At 38.3% G+C, this 22,407-nt stretch overlaps 1 protein-coding gene across 1 annotated transcript in view; it reads left to right on the forward strand.

The window, feature by feature from the left end:
- The window catches only part of RGSL1 (regulator of G protein signaling like 1), a gene marked incomplete at its 5' end in the record, with an annotated part of 133,358 nt that overhangs the window by 66,863 nt on the left and 44,088 nt on the right, over positions 1-22,407 (forward strand). Inside the window, 3 exons of the mRNA XM_035010382.1 lie at positions 6,853-6,915; positions 7,332-7,554; positions 10,323-10,430. Of these exons, the coding sequence (XP_034866273.1) occupies positions 6,853-6,915; positions 7,332-7,554; positions 10,323-10,430 (394 nt within the window). The remainder of the gene's footprint in view (positions 1-6,852; positions 6,916-7,331; positions 7,555-10,322; positions 10,431-22,407) is intronic.

The following is a 22,407-nucleotide window of genomic DNA, read 5'->3' on the forward strand; positions in this document are numbered from 1 at the left end:
AGATCTGGAAGGGCAGGTGGATATAAACAACTTATTTAGTGCATTAAGATGTATTTGCCTTATAAAGCATGTGTAAACATATCACCTCTTTTAGGCTTCTTAGAACCTCAGAGACGGACAGGGTAGTACTACTGCCACTGTTGTACAATTGAGGTGAACGAGACTCCTGGAGGGTAAGTGGATTAGCCCCAAAGGCACAGAGCAGGCTAGTGGAGAAACCAGGATCAGAACCCAGGAGGTCTTGGCTCTAATAAAAGCACAATCTCCAGTACATCTTAGTTATCAACAGTTACACATTGAGTAGATCAGTCCAGTGGATGCACAGCCATAGCTCTCCTTTGCACAGTTCTTTAGTGGAAGGCCAGAGGCCCCGCTTTTCTTTGTGGAGGTATTTGGAGCTAGAGGCTTAGACTGGGGCTGTGCTTTTTGGATCAGCAGATACACACAGCAAAGCCCCCTGCCTGGACCTTGGTCTTCAGTGATATTGATGGTATATATGGTATTTGTATATAGGTAAGACTAGCCTTTCACAGTTTCTCAGGTTAAAAATCTTGGTATCATCCATGACTTGCCTTTCTGTCTCACACCCATGTATAGTCTATTGGTGAATCCTGTTGGCTCGACCTTAAAAATATATCCAGAATCTGGCATGCCTCCCCTTCCCTGTTACAACCACTCTTGTCCAAGACCCATTCAGTGCCACCTGGATTACTGCAGTGGCCTCCTAACTGATGCCTGTGGATTTGTCCTTGGAGATGACAAGCAGGCGCATTTCCACACTGGCCATGGTGATTCTGCAAAAACATAAATTGCATAATTTAACTGAAAATAATTAAAAGGAAGTGAGTGGGGACCTTGAAAACAGATGGCCTTCTGTCTTCAGGAAAATACAAAGTCCTTGCCAAAACTGACAAGGCCTACATAATTTCTCCTCTACCTCCCCTCTTTGGCTTCATCTTCCACTGCCTCTGGGCACATCACTCCAGCCATGCTAGGCATACTGCCTACTCAGTGGCAGTGCTCCGACTGTGTATAAAGTGCAGATGCTCACACAGCTGTGCCCCCCACTCCTTCAGCTGTTGGCTCAAGTCATCTCAGTGAGGCCTTCCTTAGCCACTTCATATAAAATTTCATCCCATCCCCACTTTATTTTTCTACTTAGCATTTATCATTATTCAGATCCAACCATCCATTCTTACATACATATGTACATACATACATAAACTCTGTGTGAGTGTGTGTATAATACATGTATAATCCTTACAATGTACATGTATGCATATGTGCATACAATATACATCTATTATATACACATATACTTGTATTATTTTTCAGATAGATGCATAATATGTATATATGTTTAACTTATTTTGCTTATTTCTCTCTATGAGGGCTGGGATTTTCATCTGTTTTGTCAGTACTGTCTCCCCAGCATTTAGAACACTACCTTAGGGTATAGTATTCAGTGCTTGATAGTGCTGATAGACATTCATGCTCAATAGATATCTATTGAACTAATCAATCCCATTTAGCAGTGGTCCCTCTTTTGGCCTTGCCCAGGGCTATCTTTTCTGTTTGGAGACAACTAGATTCTGTGAGAACTCTGATTTTCATCCATCTCTTCAATCATCCTCCAATTATCCAATCAACCTTTGCGAATTGCCTATAGCATGCCCACTGATATGTCCATTTCCTAACTTCCAACTCACCAATGTGAAAACAGTCTATGAGCAGTAGGGGAAAAAGTTTTTAAAGTTCTGGCTGGGTCACTGTTGGGCTATGTGGTCTTGAACAAACCCAAAGTCTAAATTCTTGAATTTCCCTAGGTCTCTTTGCCTCATATATAAAATGAGAATTGGGACAGAATCATATTTTGTCATTGTATTTGTGGATTTAATAAGTTTATGGATACACTGAGAATACTGTACTGTAAAAGGAAATGGGTAGAGAGAAGTAGGTGTGAACCTGGAAGACAGAGCATCAGCTTAAAAATTGCCTTGGGTTCTAACCAAAGAGAGGAGGATTGAGAGAAGGTACTGAAGATGGCAGGAGTAAGGAGTTCCACAGACACTGGAAACTATTTACTATCTGGCCTTTTATGCACTGCTCTCAGGATGGGACAGGAGAGTTTACCAAGTGATAGACAAACTGAATTCTGAAGGAAACCCTAATACATTTTAATGGAAAACAATTATAGAGTGAAACCATATGATAGTTGTCTTTCTCTGCTTTACTTATTTCACTTAGCATAATTACCTCCAGTTCCATGTCGATGCAAATGGTGGGTATTCATCCTTTCTAATGGCTGAGTAATATTCCATTGTATATATGGACCACATCTTCTTTATCCATTCATCTGTTGAAGGGCATCTTGGCTCCTTCCACAGTTTGGCTATTGTGGACATTGCTGCTATGAACACTGGGGTTCATGTGCCCCTTCTTTTCACTACTCCTGTATCTTTGGGGTAAATACCCAGTAGAGCAATTGCTGGGTCATAGGGTAACTCTATTTTTAACTTTTTGATGAACCCCCATACTGTTTTCCAAAGTGGCTATACCAACTTGCATTCCCACCAGCAGTGTAAGAGGGTTCCCCTTTCTCAACATAAAGAATAGCACGGAGGACATTGGGGGAAGGAAGGGAAAACTGAAATGGGGGAAATCAGACAGGGAGACGAACCATGAGAGACTATGGACTCCAGGAAACAATCTGAGGGTTTCAGATGGGAGGGGGGTGGGGGGATGTGGTAGGCCAGTGATGGGTATTAAGGAGGGCATGTGTTGTAATGAGTGCTGGGTGTTATACGCAAATAATGAATCATGGAACACTACATCAAAAACTAATGATGCACTGTATGGTGACTAACATAACATAATAAAAAAACAATTATAGAAAAAATACATATATATTAAAAATAGTAGGTCAGGGGTGCCTGGGTGGCTCAGTCATTAAGCATCTGCTTTCGGCTCAGGTCATGATCCCAAGGTCCTGGGATCAAGCCCTACATTGGCCTCCCTGCTCAGCGGGAAGCCTGCTTCTCCCTCTCCCTCACTTGTGTTCCCTCTCTGGCTGTGTCTCTCTCTGTCAAATAAATAAAATCTTTAAAAAAATAGTAGGTCAAATTTTATTTATTTTTTACTTGGATTCAGTTAGCCAACGTATAGTACATCATTAGTTTCAGATGTAGTGTTCAATAATTCATCAGTTGCATATAACACCCAGTACTCATCACATCATGTGCCCTCCTTAATGCCCATCACCCAATTACCCCATCCCCCCCTCCTCCCCTCCAGCAACCCTTAGTTTGTTTCCTATAGTTAAGAGTCTTTCATGGTTTGTCTCCCTCTCTAATGACTTCCTATTCAGTTTTCTCTCCCTTCCCCTATGATCCTCTGCACTATTTCTTATATTCAACATATGAGTGAAATCATATAATTGTCTTTCTCTGATTGACTTATTTCACTTAACCCAATACCCTCTAGTCCCATCCATGTCAATGTAAATGTTAAGTATTCATCCTTTCTGACAGCTGAGTAATATTCCATTGTATATATACACCACATCTTTAACCATTCATCTGTTGATGGACATCTCAGGTCTTTCCACAGTTTGGCTATTGTAGACATTGCTGCTATAAACATTGGGGTCCAGGTGTCCCTTCGGATCACTACATTTGTATCCTTTGGGTAAATACCTAGTAGCGCAATTGCTGGGTCATAGGGTAGCTCTATTTTTTTTAAGCTTTTTTTTAAGATTTTTTTTTTATTATTATTATGTTCAATTAGCCAACATATAGTACATCATTAGTTTTTGATGTAGTGTTCAATGATTCATTAGTTGCAAATAACACCTCTATTTTTAATTTCTTGAAGAACCTCCATACTGTTTTCCAGAGTGGCTCTCCCAGCTTGCATTCCCACCAAGAGTGTAAGAAGGTTCCCCTTTCTCTGCATCCTCTCCAATATTTGTTGTTTCCTGTCATTAATTTTAGCCATTCTGACTGGTGTGAGGTGGTATCTCATTGTGGTTTTGATTTGTATTTCTGTGATGCCAAGTGGTGTGGAGTATTTTTTTCATATGTCTGTTGGCCATTTATATGTCTTCTTTGGAGAAATGTCTGTTCATGTCTTCTGCCCATTTCTTGATTGGATTATTTGTTCTTTGGGTGTTGAGTTTGATAAGTTCTTTATAGATCTTGGATACTAGCCCTTTATCTGATATGTCATTTGCAAATATCTTCTCCCCTTTTAGTTTTGTTAACTGTTTCCTTTTAGTTTTATTGACTGTTAACTTTGCTGTGCAAAAGCTTTTTATCTTGATGAAGTCCCAATAGTTCATTTTTGCTTTTCTTTCCCTTGCCTTTGGAGATGTGTCTAGCAAGAAGTTGTTCCAGCCAAGGTCGAAGAAGTTGCTGCCTGTGTTCTCTTGTATGATTTTGATGGATTCCTATCTCACATTTGGATCTTTCATCCATTTTGAGTTTATCTTTGTGTATGGTGTAAGAAAATGGTCTAGTTTCATTCTTCCACAGGTAGCTGTCCAACTTTCCCAGCACCATTTATTGAAGAGACTGTACTTTCTCCATTGGATATTTTCTCCTGCTTTGTCTAAGATTAGTTAACCATAGAGTTGAGTGTCCATTTCTGGATTCTCTATTCTGTTCCAATTGATCTGTATGTCTGTTTTTGTGCCAGTACCATACTGTCTTGATTATTACAGCTTTGTAATATAGCTTGAAGTCCAGCATTGTGATGCCACAAGCTTTGGTTTTCTTTTTCAACATTCCTCTGGCTATTTGGGGTCTTTTCTGGTTCCATACAAATTTTAGGATTATTTGTTCCAGCTCAGTTGCATTTCTATACACTAATGATGAGACAGAAGAAAAATTAAGGAATCGATCCCATTAGCAATTGCACCAAAAACCATAAGATACCTAGGAATAAACCCAACCAAAGAGGTAAAGGATCTGTACTTTAAAAACTACAGAACACCGGGCGCCTGGGTGGCTCAGTTGGTTAAGCGACTGCCTTCGGCTCAGGTCATGATCCTGGAGTCCCGGGATCGAGCCCCGCATTGGGCTCCCTGCTCAGCAGGGGGTCTGCTTCTCCTTCTGCCCTCTTCCCTCTCGTGCTCTCTGTCTCTCATTCTCTCTCTCAAATAAATAAATAAAATCTTTAAAAAAAAAAACTACAGAACACTTACGAAAGAAATTGAGGAAGACACAAAGAAATGGAAGAACATTCCATGCTCATGGATTGGAAGAATAAGTATTGTTAAAATATCTATTCTACCCAGAGCAATCTACACATTCAATGAAATCCCTATCAAAATACTGTTGACATTTTTCATAGGTCAAATTTTAAAAAGTAATTATAGGTTTAGATATTATTTTATTATATCTATTATTTATTACTATTATTTTGCTGCAAATCTATTTCTTCTAATGGAAAATGCTTATTAAGCACTGTTTGTTAAGATACCAATTAGATCACTTATTCACTAGTTATTAGAGTCATAAATCTTTTAAGCTACAAGGAACATTAACAGGGTACTCATTTCACACATGTTTATTTATTATTCATATTTAATATATATATTTAGAGATTATCCACTGGTCAGTCACATCATATTACATTATATATTGCTGATATTAAATCACTAAGCTGAATTTTCTCAGGAATATATTTCACTCAAGTTCCCCAGGAGCCCAGGAGATCTGATGAAGTTAATATAACTCGTACTCTTCAACTCATCTTTTGGCAGCATGACTGGGGCGGTTTGTGGAAACAATCTTATATTTCTTAAAAATTACTGTTGTTGACTCATTCCCTGCAAAATAATGCCTAGACTACTTAGCAAGGTATTCGAGTCCCTTCTGGATAGTCCCAACGAAACTTCACTGCCTCATTCCTTGCCACTATGCCACCCCTGTGCTCTTTGCAGGATGCTATAGCTCGCCTATTCTGGAGTCAGTACTCATCCTTCTCAAACATGTCCTTTCCCATCTCTGTGCCTTTGCTTAAGTGCTTCCTACTGGCCGGAATGCCCTTTACTCAACTTCCATATGGTGAGCTCCTACTTATCCTGCAATATGCAAATTCTGTTTAAAATTTCCTTGCCTTTATGAATTCTTTCTGGATTTCCTGGACTCTGCTCCCGGAGAACTTTGTTCACCCTTATACTGTAGCATGTGCTATCCTGAGCTGTTCATCATGCTAGAAGGTGAGCTCCTCGAGAACAAGGTTTGTAGCATATTGATCTGTATATTCCCAGCCATTTGCATAGTGCCTGGCAGAAAGGAGGCCCTCAGAAACTATTTTTCAAATAGATGAACGAATAAAGGTGAGAGTACAGACAAATAAACCTAGCTGAGCACTAGCTCTTAGGTGTTTTTGTTGTTGTTGTTGTTTGTTTGTTTGTTTAATGTAATGAAATATTCTTCACAAGTGGGTAAGGTCTTCAAGTGGGAGATATTAAGAGAAGACACTTCAAAAAAGATCTTTGGTTTTCAGGACCATTTTGAGAATCAAATGAGATGGTACTTTATTTAGAAAAGAACAAGGAAGTATGAAGATACCAAGTAATTGTCTTTCAGTAATTTGTTATTCTTTTCTTAGACAAATATCAATTACAATTCTCTGAGATTCAGAGCGAGACTGCACAAGCCGCCATATTCGGGGAGACATAGGTTGCCTCCTGGTTGATCATGGCTAATGTTTGCTGTTCCACTATATCTCCAAATTAGAGAATCCAGAATCTGCAGCCTGCTCTTTTCCCACGTGATCACTAGCACAAGAGATGCAGCGAACTGAGCATCACCTCATAACGCTTATGTCCTGTTTGGATTTCAGATGCTCAGCTCCTGGTATGATGAATTTCTGGATGAAGAGGACTACTGGTTTCTCATTTTTACAGTAGGAGGGACTTTGAGTTGGGGAAGAATCATGAGGTTGTGGGAAGAAAAAAGAGTAACTGCTCTCTTAGAAGCCTTATTTGTCAAAATAAATGAAATCTTTATTTTTCCTAGAGGCCACTAGGCATTGACATGGTCCCCGATATTCTAAACATAAACCTCAAGGAAAAAGACTCAAGTGCAATAGCTGATTGTGAAGAAGTCACATTCATATAGAATTTCTCCATTATAGAAATGGGTTTGATTAGAAGAGGGTGGGGGTTGGTGTGTAAAGGAGCAACGGTTCTTAACAAAATGAAAGCAATCAGCATAAGTTCATGTGACAAGGAGGCACAGGAGGACTGGGCTGTTACAAAAATCTTGCTGCTGGTGTAGTTCCTATAGCAAATGCTCTTTGCCCCCATCCCTTTCTCTTAGACTCAGGCCAAGTTCATCAGCAGCAAATGGCATAAAAAAGGATCTATAAGTAAAGAAGAGAACATTCTTCTTTACAAGAGGTGTGAGGAATCCCTGGAGCTAAGCCAGGGTTTGGCTAACATGGAGGAAATGGATTCTATGCAGTGGCAAAAGATAGCTACTGAGGACCTGAGACAAGGCGGGTCTCTCCAGGTAGAACTAAAGTCTCCAGTGTTCCAAGCAGGTAAAGGCAGTCACCATAATTTTTTGACCCTAACATATAGGCAACTGGGAAATATTAATATTTAACATTTAGTGATTATTTACTGCACATCAGCACTGTGCAATGCAAAGATTGCCTCATTTGATCTTCAAAATAACCTATGAGGTAAGTACTGAGTAACAGTGGCACAGAGAGGTTAAGTGACCTTCCCAAGGTCACACAGTAAGTGGCAGAGCCAGGATCTCACTGACTGGCCACTTAAGTTTGGCCAGACTCATGCTCATCAAAGCATCACCTTAGCTACAGAATAATTCATTTTTGTACATCTGATAAGCATATTCCACCTTACCATACCTCCTCCAGAGTAAGATCCAAAGCATTTCTGTGAATATATTTTTAATAGCTACTCTTCTCTCCCAACATAACAAAAGCAGATCACTCAGGCAGTGGAGAGGAGTGGGTAGGAACACAAGGCTCTGCTGTCCCAGAGGACTGGGTTATATCATAGGTCTGCTAGTGACTGTAAACTTGGGCAATATATTTAACCTCTTTGTAAGCCCCAGTTTTCTCATCTTTAAAATGGGGCTAATCATAATAAGTTTGCTGTTTGTTGTGAAGAAGCTCCAAGGTCACCTATGAAAGCTATTACCACAATGCTTGGCAATAGTTAAAAGTCCAATAATGTCAGCCATTAATATCCAAATTGAACAATTTGCTTTAATTATCTATGCTGAGGCAGTCAGAGTACTACAGTATTTCTCAAACTTCAATCCACAATAAACACATTTGACATCAGGGAACATGAACTTGTATATATGTGTGTGCATATATGTGGAAAACATTTTCACAAAGCAATACTTACCCTTATTATATAAGATGATTTCCTCCAATATTCTCTATTCTGTTTTATTCTATTTCATTTTGTAAAAGCTGGCAATGACAATTTTTCGACATATTATTGAGTCATGACCTGCACTTTTGAAAACACAGAAGAGGAATAAGCCAAAGCTTTGAAAATTCAATTCCACTGCTTCCTTGCTCAGTGAGCCTGGGCGAGTTACTTCATCTCTTTCAGCCTCATTTACTCAACTATAGAGTGGGGATAATGGCCCCTACTTGGTAGGATTGTTGAGGGGATTGGAGGCAATGCATTTACACAGCAAACGGGTGCTCAATAAGTACTTGTTAGATTATACTAAAAAAAAAATCAACTTTTTAAAAACTTTGATGTGCACTCCATATACAAAACAAGATGCCTTGAATGCTTGCCTCTCAGAGCCGTGCTTGGGCATGAGTTATTAAATCTAGCATGAACAAACCCTCTGTTTCATATCAGAGTTTCACCTTCTCTCTAAATCCTGAACATGCCAGAACCTGTCCCAGAAATCAAGAGAAAAGTGGAAGAAAGGATGGCTGGTAAATTTCATTTACACACACATACTTGGCAATAGGCATTGCTTTGGTGGCCTTGGAGTGTCAGGGATGGCCAGGAAGAGTGAGAACCACTCTCCATAAAGATGCTTCTTCCCCCCAGCACACATCATTATTTCCTCCACCACTGCTTTTTTTGAAATGCAATTCTGGCCCGATAAAGGTCCTCCTGTATATTTGCCTAACCCAGGGCCCTGACTCCCAGGTGGGCTGATGCCTCCACTCAGGGTACACCATAAACTCACAGTGCATCAGAGCTAGAATACTCTCAGCTTTTATATGGAGAAAATGAGTCTCTGAGAAGTGGAAAGACTTGGCCAAGTTTGCTTAGCAAGGGAGGGATTGGTCCAGGACTAGAAACCTGGATCTATTGTAGGAATGATCTACTGCTCTTACAACTTACGGCCAGATTCCCCTGGCTGAGAGATGATAATGATAACAGTGACAATGCCGACATAAGGACGACTAACATTTGTGGGTCCGTACCCCAGCATTCCTTCTAGACTCCCACCAGTATAATCTTCAGAAAGTACTGGACTGCCTTGGGAGAGTTTCTGAAGAACTGTGTGCAATTAGACTTACTTTAAACCCCAGAATTCACAACATGATTGAGTGTTTTCACCTTAGTAGGAGGCAAGGTGCTGCTAATCTGCATCTATTGTCCAGTACATGACTAAAACTTCCCTTGATGTCTCAGCATTCCTGCCTCATCTTATTTTGGATGCAAAAAGGCATTCCCTCTCAATTAACTATGTGTAGCTATAAATAATGTATGCTATTTCTAGAAAAAATAATTTCCTCTCGAAGGACAATGATTTGCAGCTATTAATGATATTCACATATATGAGCTGTCAATTGTGAAAGTAATTCCCAAAGACAGAGAAGCAAGAGAGAAAGTTCCTAGCATGTTATTTCCCATATATTATCCCTAAGTGTATCAGATTCTTTGAAGCAATAGCAGAATGTTTGAAATACATTTGCAATTCTTTCCCACAACAGATGGCTACTTTGAAGGGGTTAGTATTCATTTGGATAAATTACTTCTTGTATATGTGTTAACAATTAGTACCTCTTTCAAAATCATATCTGTTACCCTAGTCTCCCTCAGGCAGAAAATCTCCATGGGTCAGGTGTCCCAAAGAAGGGCAGAATCCCCCCATTCTGGAGAGGAGGGAAGGCTTTATTTCCTTGCTTCTAATTTGGCCTGAGGAGCTTATATTCCTTGTGTAAATGTTTTATTAAAACATTATTATCTTACTTAAATAACATTTTAAAGGTAATATCTTCAATAAAAGTGTATGAATCTTTGAACCAGAGTTGACAACCAGGCTCTATCCCTTTTTTCCCCTACTTGATAGACATAGAGAAAATGTCCTTTGAGGAACTCTGCTATAAGTTTCCAAAGGTGGCCATACAGAAGATCAGTGATGACTACAAAATATATTGTGAAAAAGCACCTAAAATAGGTAAGTGTTGACAACTCAGAGAGAGAGTTGAGACAATCCGGTAAGAGAGTCTCCAACCGCAAGAGGCATAAGCCAAGAGAGGAACCATGCTTCTTTTGAAATGAGGGATGGTCAGGGGAGAATTGCCACGTCTTTTTTTCTCCTACACAGCCACAGAAGTGCATCATGAAACTGACAGGCAATTATAAATGAATGAGGGTGGTGATGAAAATTGTTAATTCCTACCTTCTCACCTAGTTATCATCCTGGGGTTTTATAATGCAGATTTGTCTTCTACCAAGTTTCTTAGAGTTGGAGATGTGTGGAAGGAGGTTCGTTGGCGTGTGTTCTTAGTAATAACCCCTTTAAAGAAATAAGGAAAGCAGAATTGGAAAGGTAGATGCTGAACTGCAAGGCAGTTACAATAGACCTCAGCAGATCCACAGAAGAAGCTCTAAAACTAGGATGGCCTTTCAGAGTTGTCCCTCACTGAGACAAAGGATTTTTTTTTTTTTTTTTACATTCACACTGACTCATAAGGGATTTGCTGCCTGGGGGGAGGATATAACCTAGGGTCAGGCAGCACCCTTTGGCTGAGGCAATGCCCAGAGGGGACCTCAACTATGAGCTGTCTGTAGCCAACACCCCAGGCAGCTGGGAATGAATGCTTTGGTCCTAAAAGGAGGATTTAAGCTGTGCATCAGCTGTGCACCACAGCACCCTGTTGACTTTCTTTGTATGGAAATTTCACTCCATCTTGGAATAGCTACCCCAGAATTCTGGTTGGTTCCTTTTCCTAGGGAACTTAGACTAGAAGGGCTGACTCACACTCCTATAGCTTATCTGGAGACCACAACGAATACTCCTCTTCACCCTCCTTTGCTACCCATCCTAGCGTCCCTTTATTTCCAGCTAGTGTCTCTGCTGGTCTTGGGGGACTTACCTGGGAGGATGACATAGACTGTCATCCCTAAGAGGCCTGAGCTCCCTGGTCATCATGATTTCTCAGACTATAGTTACTACACTTGACAATTTATCATCAAAATTGGGCAGCAGAATACCAAGAGTGCCAAATGAATTTTCCACTGCCCCTGCTGTGTTACTGGTGACCCTGATGCTAAGAGTCAATTACCCTCTCAATACAGTAACTCCTTTTCTTGCCTGCTAGCCTCTTAACCTAAGGAGCTTAAAGCGACTGAGTGCCTACTCTGTCCCGAGTAGAAGCATTCCCCCTCTGGGAACCAGGATCTCCAGACCAGCACTGTCCAGTACAGGAGCACTAGTATCATGTGGCCATCAAGCACTTAAAATGTATCTGATACAAAGAGGTTACACAAAATACATATTATTAAAATTAACTTCATCCTTTTTGTTTTATCTTTTTTAATGTGACTACTAGAAAATTTAAAATTATATATGTGATTCATGTTATATTTCTATTGGACAGCACTGGTCTAGACCCACGGAACCTAATGTTGTAAGGATTAGAAATTTCCCTAAGTAAATCATTGATACTGATGTTAAATGGATCACTCCTACTTTTATCCCTTGTCCCCATGCCCCTTGTATTCTACTTATTGGGGACACAATACCTTATAATGGTCTTCAGTTTATCCTGGAGGATGATGTCCCATTTCCCAAGATCATAATCAAGCTGGTTTCACAGTTGCACCTTCAAGAAATGGCTCCATTGTTCTACCAGACCAGCAGCCCTCATTGTTGATAGAACTAGTGGATCCCATCATCATATGTCCATTGTCAACCTCCTGGGCTGTAAGTATATCCCTTGGTCAGGGGAAACCTTACATGGAATCTCATTCAGGGATCTTGTAAGCCCCCTGATAGCAATGCTCACTGATGCCTTGCAGGCAGGAATCCTTGTCAGTTACAGGCAAGATGAATTGATGCTCTTTCCAGAGTAGAAGTGATCCAGTGTCATCAATTTGTTACCAAGTGGGTGATTGGTTTTCTATGAGAGTTACTGAAATATGTGGCCTCGGCATTTGTCCCTGTCACTGACAAGTTGAACATTTGGCAGCAGTGGTAACTAAATCAGCCTTGGTGAGTATGGGGCCCATGCCATTGGGTGCATATACAATTTCCATCCCTGCCATCTAGCTACTCTGTTCATGAGTTCATCATGCCAGCACTGAGGTGGATTATGACACAGATTTGCTGACATCAACCATCCAAGTCATTTTGTCTACTTGGTTCTTTAGTGATTCTTTCACACTGGTTGTTTATTAGTGAGCTTTAAGATACAATACAAACATTTTTGTTCTTCATGCTTACTCTCAAAGATTCATCCACATGTGTCTTCCTTACTCCCAGTATTCTTTTTTAAAAAGACTTCGTTTAGAGTAGTTTTAGGTTCACAAAATTATTAAGAGGAAGGTACAGAGATTTCCTAGATAGCCCTTGCTCCAACACTTGCACAACCTCCCCCATCATCAACATCCCCCATCAGAGTGCTACATTTGTTACAACTGATGAACCTATATTAACACATTATAATCACCCTAATTCATAGTTTACCTTAGGGTTTACTCTTGGTGGTGTACTTTCTATGAATTCGGACAAATGACATGTATCCATCATTATCATATCATACAAAGTATTTTCATGGCCCTAAAAATCCTCTGTGCCCTAAAAGTCCTAATAAGCTCCACCTATTTATCCCTCCACATACTGCCAGCCCCTGGCAACCACTGATCTTTTCACTATCTCCATAGTTTTGCCTTTTCCAGAATATCATATAAGTTGAAATCATATAATATATAAACTCTCCAGATTGTCTTCCTATACTTTGTAATAGACATTTAAGCTTCCCCATGTCAAATTTTGTCTTGATAGCTTATTTCTTTTTAGCACTAAATAGTATTTCATTGGTTTAATGTACCAGAGTTTGTTTATCCATTTACCTACTGAAGGACATCTTGATTGCTTCCAAGTTTGGACAATTATGAATAAAGCTGCTATAAACAATCATGTGCAGGTTTCTTTTTTTTTTTTAAGATTTTATTTATTTATCAGAGAGAGAGAGAGACAGAGGCAGGCAGAGGGAGAAGCAGGCTCCTTGCTCAGCAAGGAGCCTGATGTGGGACTCGATCCCAGGACCCTGGGATCATGACCTGAGCCGAAGGCAGAGGCTTAACCGACTGAGCCACCCAGGTGTCCCCATGTGCAGGTTTCTGTGTAGTCATAAGTTTTTAACTCCTTTGGGTAAATACCAAGAAACACAATTGCTGGATCTCATGACAATAGCATGTTCAGTTTTATAAGAAAGTGCCAAATTGTCTTCCAAAGTGGTTGTACAATTTTGTTTTCCCACCAGTAATGAAAGAGAATTTCTGTTGCTTTACATCCACATCATTTGGTGTTGCCAATTTTGCAGATTTGAGCCATTCTAATAGGTGTGTAGTAGTATCTCATTGTTGTTTTATTTGCTTTTTCCTGATGATATACAATGTGAAGGTTCTTTTTAAATGCTATTTTCGGGGCACCTGCATGGTGCCGTTGGTTAGACATCCAACTCTTGGTTTCGACTCAGGTTGTGATCTCTGGCTCATGGGGTCAAACCCTAGGTTGGGCTCTGTGCTCAGTGCAGAGTGTGCTTCAGATTCTCTCTCCCATTGCCCCTCCCACTTGTTCACTTTCTCTCTTTCAAATAAATAAGTATTCTTAAAAATGCTATTTTCTATCTGTATACTCCTTTGTTGAAGTATCTGTTAAGGTTTTGACTTTTTAGTCAGCTTATTTGTTTTCTTATTGTTGAGCCTTAAGAGTTCTTTGTATATTTTGGAGAAAACAGTTCTTTGTCAGATATGTCTTTTGCAACTATTTTCTTCCTTCTTCTAGTCTTCTAATTGTCTTTCACAGAGTAGAGTATTTATTTTGAATGAAGTACAACTTATCAATCCTTTTTTTTCATGGATTGTGCCTTTGCTATTGTATCTAAAAAGTCATTGCCAAATCCAAAATTATCTAAATTTTTCCTATGTTATCTTCTAGGAGTCTAATTGTTTTGCATTTTACTTTTGGGTCTATGATCCATTTTGAGTAATTTTTTGTGAAGGGTATAAGGTCTCTGTCAACATTGATTTTTTTTTTTTTTTTTTGCATGTGGATGTCAAGTAGTTTCTGCACCATTTGTTGAAGAGACTATCTTTGGGGCACTCGTGACTCAGTCAGTTATGCATCTGCCTTCAGCTCACATCATGATCCCAGGGTCCTGGGATCCAGCCCCATGTCAGGCTCTCTGTTCAGTAGGGAGTCTTCTTCTCCCTCTCCCTCTGTGCTCTCTCTCTCAAATAAATAAATAAAAAGAAAAAGAAAAGAAAAGAAAAGAAAAGAAAAGAAAAGAAAAGAAAAGACTATCTTTGCTGCATTCTATTGCCTTTGCTCTTTTGTCATATGTCGGCTGTCTGTATTCATGTGGGCCTATTTCTGGGCTCTCTATTCTGTTCCATTGTTCTATTTGTCTTTTCTTCCACCAATACCACATTGTCTTGATTATTGTTGCTTTACAGTAAGTTGTTTTTTGTTTTTTTATAGTAAGTCCTGAAGTCAGTGTTAGTCTTCTAACTGCTTTCCTTCAATATTGTGTTGGTGATTCTGGGTCTTTTGCCTACCCACAGAAACTTTAGAGTTACACACAGGTGTAACTCATTTTATTGCACTCCATTTTATTATGCTTTGCAGATGTTGCATTTTTACATATTGGAAGTTTATGGCAACCCTATGTTGAGCAAGACTATTGGTGCCATTTTTCCATTAACATTTGCTCACTTTGTGTATCTGTGCCAGATTTTGGTAATTCTTAAAATATTTCAAACATTTTTATTATTTTATTTGTTATGGTGATCTGTAATCAGTGATCTTTGATGTTACTAATGTAAGTGTTTTTGGGGTGTCACAAACCTCACCCATATAAAATAACAAACTTAATTGATGAAATTTGTGTGTATTCTGACTATTCCAATGACTGGCCATTCCCTCTCCTTGGGCCTCCCTCTTTCCTGAGACCCAACAATATTGAAATTAGGCCATTAATAACCCTACAGTGGTCTCTAGGTGTTTGACTGAAAGGAAGTGTTACACATCTCTCACTTTAAATCAGAAGTTGGAAATGATTAAGCTTAATGAGGAAGACATGTCAAAAACTGAGATAGGATGAAAGCTAGGCCTCATGCACCAGCTACCCAAGTTGTGAATGCAAAGGAAAAGTTCTTGACAGAAATTGAAAGTGACACCCCAGTGAATACATGAATGATAAGAAGGTAAAACAGCTTTATTGCTGATATGAAAAGTTTTAATGGTCTGGATAGACGATCAAACCAGACATAGCCTTTCCTTAAGCCAAAGCCTAATACAGAGCAAGGTCCTAAGTCTCTTCAATTCTATGAAGCCTGAGAGAGGTGAAGAAGCTGCAAAGAAAAGGTTGAAACTAGCAGAGGTTAGTTCATGAGGTTTAAGGAAAGAAGCCATCTCCATAACATAAAAGTTCAAGGTGAAGCAGCTAGTGCTGATGTAGAAACTTCAGCAAGTTATCCAGGTGTAGCTAAGATAATTCATGAAGGTGGCTACACTAAACAACAGATTTTCAGTGTAGACAAAATGGTCTTATATTGGAAAAAGATGCCATTTAGAATTTTTCATAGTTGGAGAGAAGTCAAGGCCTGCCTTCAAAGCTTCAACAAACAGGCTAACTTTCTTGTTAGGGTATAATGCAGCTGGTGACTTTAAGTTGAAGCCAATGCTCATTTACCTTTCTTACTTTTAAGTGTAGGTTCCTTAAGAATTATGCTAAGTCTACTTGCCTATGCTCCATAAATGGAACAACAAAGCCTGGATGATAGCACATCTGTTTATAACATGGTTTACCGAATATTTTAAGCCCACTGTTGAGACCTACTGCTCAGAAAAAGATTCCTTTCAAAATATTACTGCTCATTGGCAATGCACCTGGTCACCCAATTGTTCAGATGGAGATGTACAAGATTAATGCTATTTTTATGCCTACTAATACAACATTCATTCTACAGCCCATGGGTCAAGGAGTAATTTTGACTTTATAGTCTTATTATTTAGGAAATACATTTCTTAAGGCTACAGCTGCCATACATAGTGATTCCTCTAGTAGATTCAGGCAAAAGAAGTTGACAACCTTCAGGAAAGGATTCACCATTCTGGATGTCATTAAGAACATTCATGATTTGGGGTACCTGGGTGGCTCAGATGGTTAAGCGTCTGGCTTTGGCTCAGGTCAGGATCTCCAGGTCCTGGGATGGAGCCCCAAACTGGGCTCCCTGCTCAGCAGGGAGTCTGCTTCTCCCTCTCCTTTGCCTCTCCCACTCACTCTCTCTCTCTTAAGTGAATAAATTTTAAAAATCTTAAGGAAAAAAAGAACATTCATGGTTCATGGGAAGAGATCCAAATATCAACATTAACAAAAGTTTAGTAGAAGTTGGCTCCAATTTCCATAGATGACTTTGAAGTGTTCAAGACTTCAGTGGAGGAAATAACTGCATATGTGGTAGAAATAATCAAGAAAACTAGAGCTAGAAAGGGCACCTAAAGATGTGACTGAATTGCTGCAATTTCACGATAAAACTTGAGTGGATGAACGGCTGCTTCTTATGAATGAGCAAAGAAAGTATTTCTTGAGATGGAAACTACTTCTGGCAAAGATACCATGAAGATTGTTGAAATGACAACAAAGAATTTAGAATATTACATAAATTTAGTTGATAAAGCAGTGGCAGGGTTTGAGAGGATTGACTCCAATTTTGAAAGAAGTTCTGTGGGCAAAACGCTATCGAACAGCATCGCATGCTACAGAGAAATTGTTTGTGAAAGGAAGAGTCAATTGATGTGCAAACTTCATTGTTGTCTTATTTTAAGAAATTTCCACAATCACCCTAACCTTCAGCAACCACCACCTGCATCAGGCAGCAGCCATTAACATCAAGGCAAGACCCTCTACCAGGGTTACAATGCACTGAAAACTTTGATGATGGTTAGCATTTTTTAGCAATAAAATGTTTCTTAATAAACCAAACAGACTACAAAATAGTGTAAACATAACTCTTATATGCATTAGGAAACCAAAAAAATCACGTCATTCACTTTATTGTGATACACACTTTATTGTGGCAGTCTAGAACTGCATCCAAAATATCTCTAAGGTATGCCTGTATCCACAAATAAGGAGCTGGAATTTTGATTGTAACTGCATGAATCAAGTTGGGAGTAACTGACATCTTGACAATACTGAGTCTTCCTATCCATGAACAGGGAAAACCTCCCCATTTATTTTGTTCTTCTTCGAATTAGTTCAATAGAGGTTTGTAATTCTTCATATAGGTTTTGTACATATTTTGTTATATGTATGCCTAAATGAAACAAGTATTTCAGTGTGGTTGTGCTAACAGAAATGGCATTGTGTTTCTAATTTCAAATTCCATTTGTTCTTTTCTATTATACACAAAAGTAATTGGCACTTGCATATTAACCTTGTATTCTGCAACCTTACTATAATTGCTTATTAACTCCAGAAGATTTCTTGTCAGTTCTTTTGGATTTTCTACATAGATAGTCATACATATACAAACAAGAAAAGTTTTAATTCTTCTTTTCCACTCTGTGTAACTTTTACTTCCTTTTCTTATCTTATTGCATTTGCTAGAACTTTCAGCACAATGTTGAAGAAGAGTGGTAAAAGGACATCCTTGTACATGATGTTAGTTAAAAAGCTTTGTTTCTCACCATTAATTATGGTGTTAGCTGTAAGGGGTTTTTTTTGTATATTTATATTACACTGAAGAAATGTCTCTGTATTTTTAGTTTACTGAGAGTTTTTATCATGAATGGGTGTTGGATTTTGATTTCATAGATTATTGATTTCCTGCTTTCAATTTCATTGATTTCTACTCTGATTCTTATTATTTCTTTTCTTCTACTGACTTCGGATTTTATCTGCTCTTCTTTTTCTAATTGCCTACATTGCAAACTTAGATGATTTAGATCTTTCTTCTTTTCTAATATATGCATTCAATGCTATAAATTTCCCTCTAAGCACTGCTTTCCCAGCATTCCCACAAATTTTGATGTTATGTTTTTATTTTCATTTAGTTTAAAATACTTCTTAATTTTTCTTGAGATTTCTTCTTTGACCTATGTGTTATTAAAAGTATATTGGTTAATCTCCATGTATTTTGAGATTTTCCAATTATCTTTCTGTTACTGGTTTCTAGTTTAATTGCATTATGGCCTGAAAGTAGATATGGTATAATTTCTATTAAATTTGTTAAGATGTGTCTTATGGCCCAGAAAATCATCTATTTTGGTGAATGTTCCATGTGAGCTTGAGCAGAATGTGTTTTCTGCTGCTGTTGGATTTGGTCTATAGATGTTAATTATATCCAGTTGATTGATGGTGTTGTTGAGTTCAACATGTCCTTACTGATTTTCTGCCTTCTGGATCTATTTCTGATAGAGGGATGTTGAAGTCTCTACATATGACTGTGGATTTATATATTTCTCCTTGCAGTTCTACCAGTTTTGCTCATGTAGTTTGATGCTCTGTTGTTAGGTGCCTACACATTAAGGATTGTTATGTCTTCTTAGAGAATTGACTCCTTTATCATTATGTAATGGCCTTCTTTATCCCTGATAACATTCTTTTCTTTAAGTCTGCTCTGTCTGAAATTAATATAGCTTCTACTACTTTCTTTTGATTAATATTAGCATGGCATATTTTTTCTATCCTTTTATTTACAATCTATATGTGTTTTTATATTTTAAGTGTGTTTCTTATAGATAACATAGAGTTGGGTCTTGTTTTTTGATCCACTCTGACAATCTGTTTTTTACTTGATACATTTAGACCATTAACACTCAAAGTGATTATTGATATAGTTGGTTTAATATGTACCATATTTGTTACTGTTTTCTATTTGTTGCCCTTGTTCTTTGTTCTTATTTATGCCTTCCATTCTGTCTACCTTTTATGATTATAATTTGAGCATTTTATATTCCATTTTCTCTTCTTTCTTAGCATATTGGTTATTTCTTTTTTTAAACTTTTTTTAGTAGTTGCCCTAGAGTTTGCAATATACATTCACAACTAATCCAAGTACACTTTCAAATAAGTATATAACACTCACAGGTATTTTGCATACTTTATAATAACAAAATAATTTAATTCCTTTCTCTCATCCATTATATCAGTGAATTCATTGTCACTATCATTTGAATACATTGTTATTATCATTTGAATACATTGTTACTATTTTTATTTTGAACAAACTGTTACCCATTAGATCAACTAAGAAAAAGAAAAATAAGTTTTTAACTGTCCTTACTCATTCCTTTTTGATGCTCTCCTTTTCTTTATGTATGTCCAAGCTTCTGACCTATATTATTTTCCTTCTCTCTAGCAAATTTCTTTTAACATTTTTTACAAAGCTGGTCTACTGACAAGAAATTCCCTCATTCCCCGCCCCCCCCCCCCGCTTTTTTTTGTCTCAGAAAGCATTTATTTCTCCTTCACTTTTAAAGAATAATTTTGCAAGATAGAGAATTCTAGGTTGGTGAGGGATTTTTTCTGTCAACACCAAATATTTTGCTCCATTCTCTTCTTGCTTGTATAGTTTGTGAGAAGTCAGATGTAATTCTTATATCTGTTCCTCTCTAGTGAGATGTTTGCCCCCCACCCAGCTTCTTTCAGAATTTTTTTGTTATCTTTGATTTTTTATGGTTTTAAAATGATTTGCATAGATGGGGTTGGTTTTTTTGTTTGTTTTGGGGTTTTTTGGCATTTTTTTTCTGCTTGGTGTTCTCTGAGTGTATTCAACATTACTTTGGGGGAAATCATCAGTCATTGTTGTTTCAAATATTTCTTCTGTTTATCTCTTTTCATTCTAGTATCCACATTATACATATCTTACACTTTCTGAGTAGTTCTTACACAGTTCTTAGATGTTTTGTTTGGTTTTAGTTTTGGTTTTTATCAGTCTCTTTGTGTTCTTTGCTTTTAAGTTTTAAAGGTTTCTATTGCGATATCTTCAAGTACAGAGATCTTTGCTCAGCTATTTCTAATCTATTAATGAGGCCATCATAGGCATTCTTAATTTCTGTCAGTGGTTTTGATCTCTAACATTTATTCTTGGTTCTTTCTTGGAATTTCCACCTCTCTGCTAACTTTGCCCATTTGTTCAGGCATGTTGCCTACTTAATCTAATTGAGTGCCTAGCATGTTAGTCATAGTTGTTTTATTTGTTTTATTTTTTTTTAATTTATTATGTTATGTTAGTCACCATACAATACATCATTAGTTTTTGATGTGGTGATCCACGATCCATTGTTTTCATATAACACCCAGTGCTTCATGCAGTACATGCCCTCCTTAATACCCATCACCAGGCTAACCAATCCCCCCTCCCCCCTCCCCTCTAAAACCCTGTTTGTTTCTCAGAGTCCATAGTCTCTTATGGTTCATCTCTCCCTCCAATTCTCGCCCCCATTTTTCCCTTCCTTCTAATGTCCTCCGTGTTATTCCTTATGTTCCACAAATAAGTGAAACCATATGATAATTGACTTTCTCTGTTTGACTTATTTCACTTAGCATAATCCCCTCCAGTCCCATTCATGTTAATGTAAAAGTTGGGTATTCATCCTTTCTGATAGCTGAGTAATATTCCATTGTATATATGGACCACATCTTCTTTATCCATTCATCTATTGAAGGGCATTTCGGCTCTTTCCACAGTTTGGCTATTGTAGACATTGCTGCTATGAACATTGGGGTGCATATGGCCCTTCTTTTCACTACATCTGTGTCTTTGGGGTAAATACCCAGTAGTACAATTGCTGGGTCATAGGGTAGCTCTATTTTTAAATTTTTGAGGAACCTCCACACTGTTTTCCAAAGTGGCTGTACCAACTTGCATTCCCACCAACAGTGCAAGAGGGTTCCCCTTTCTCCACAACCTCTCCAACATTTGTTGTTTCTTGCCCTGTCCATTTTTGCCATTCTAACTGGTGTAAGGTGGTATCTCAATGTGGTTTTGATTTTAATTTCCCTGATGGCTAATGATGATGAACACTTTTTCATGTGTCTGTTAGCCATTTGTATGTCTTCTTCAGAGAAGTGTCTTTTCATATCTTCTGCCCACTTTTTGACTTATTTGGTTTTTGGGTGTTGAGTTTGAGAAGTTCTTTATAGATCTTGGATACCAGACCTTTATCTGTAGTGTCATTTGCAAATATCTGATCCCATTCTGTGGGTTGCCTCTTTGTTTTGTTGACTGTTTCCTTTGCTGTGCAGAAGCTTTTTATCTTGATGAAGTCCCAAAAGTTCATTTTTGCTTTTGTTTCACTAGCTTTTGGAGATGTATCTTGAAAGAAGTTGCTGTGGGCGATGTCAAAGAGGCTGCTGCCTGTGTTTTCCTCTAGGATTTTGATGGATTCCTGTCTCACATTGAGGTCTTTCATCCATTTTGAGTTTATCTTTGTGAATGGTGTTAGAGAATGGTCGAGTTTCATTCTTCTGCATGTGGCTGTCCAATTTTCCCAGCACCATTTATTGAAGAGACTGTCTTTTTTCCATTACATGTTTTTTCCTGCTTTGTCAAAGATTATTTGACCATAGAGTTGAGGGTCCATATCTGGGTTCTCTATTCTGTTCCATTGGTCTATATGTCTGTTTTTGTGCCAGTACCATGCCGTCTTGGTGATCACAGCTTTGTAATATAGCTTGAAATCAGGCAATGTGATGCCCCCAGCTTTGTTTTTCTTTTTCAATATTTCCTTGGCGATTCGGGGTCTTTTCTGATTCCACACAAATTTTAGGATTGTTTGTTCCAGCACTTTGAAAAATGTCATAGTTGTTTTAAATTCCTAGTCTGATAATCCCCAAATCCCTGCCATGTTTGGTTCTTATGTTTGCTCTTCTCTTTAGATTATGGGGCTTTTTCCTTTTGGTGTGCCTCATATT

Source organism: Mirounga leonina, unplaced genomic scaffold, assembly GCF_011800145.1.
Source record: "Mirounga leonina isolate KUSES-001 unplaced genomic scaffold, KU_Mleo_1.0 Mir_154, whole genome shotgun sequence".
Classification (NCBI taxonomy): domain Eukaryota; kingdom Metazoa; phylum Chordata; class Mammalia; order Carnivora; family Phocidae; genus Mirounga; species Mirounga leonina.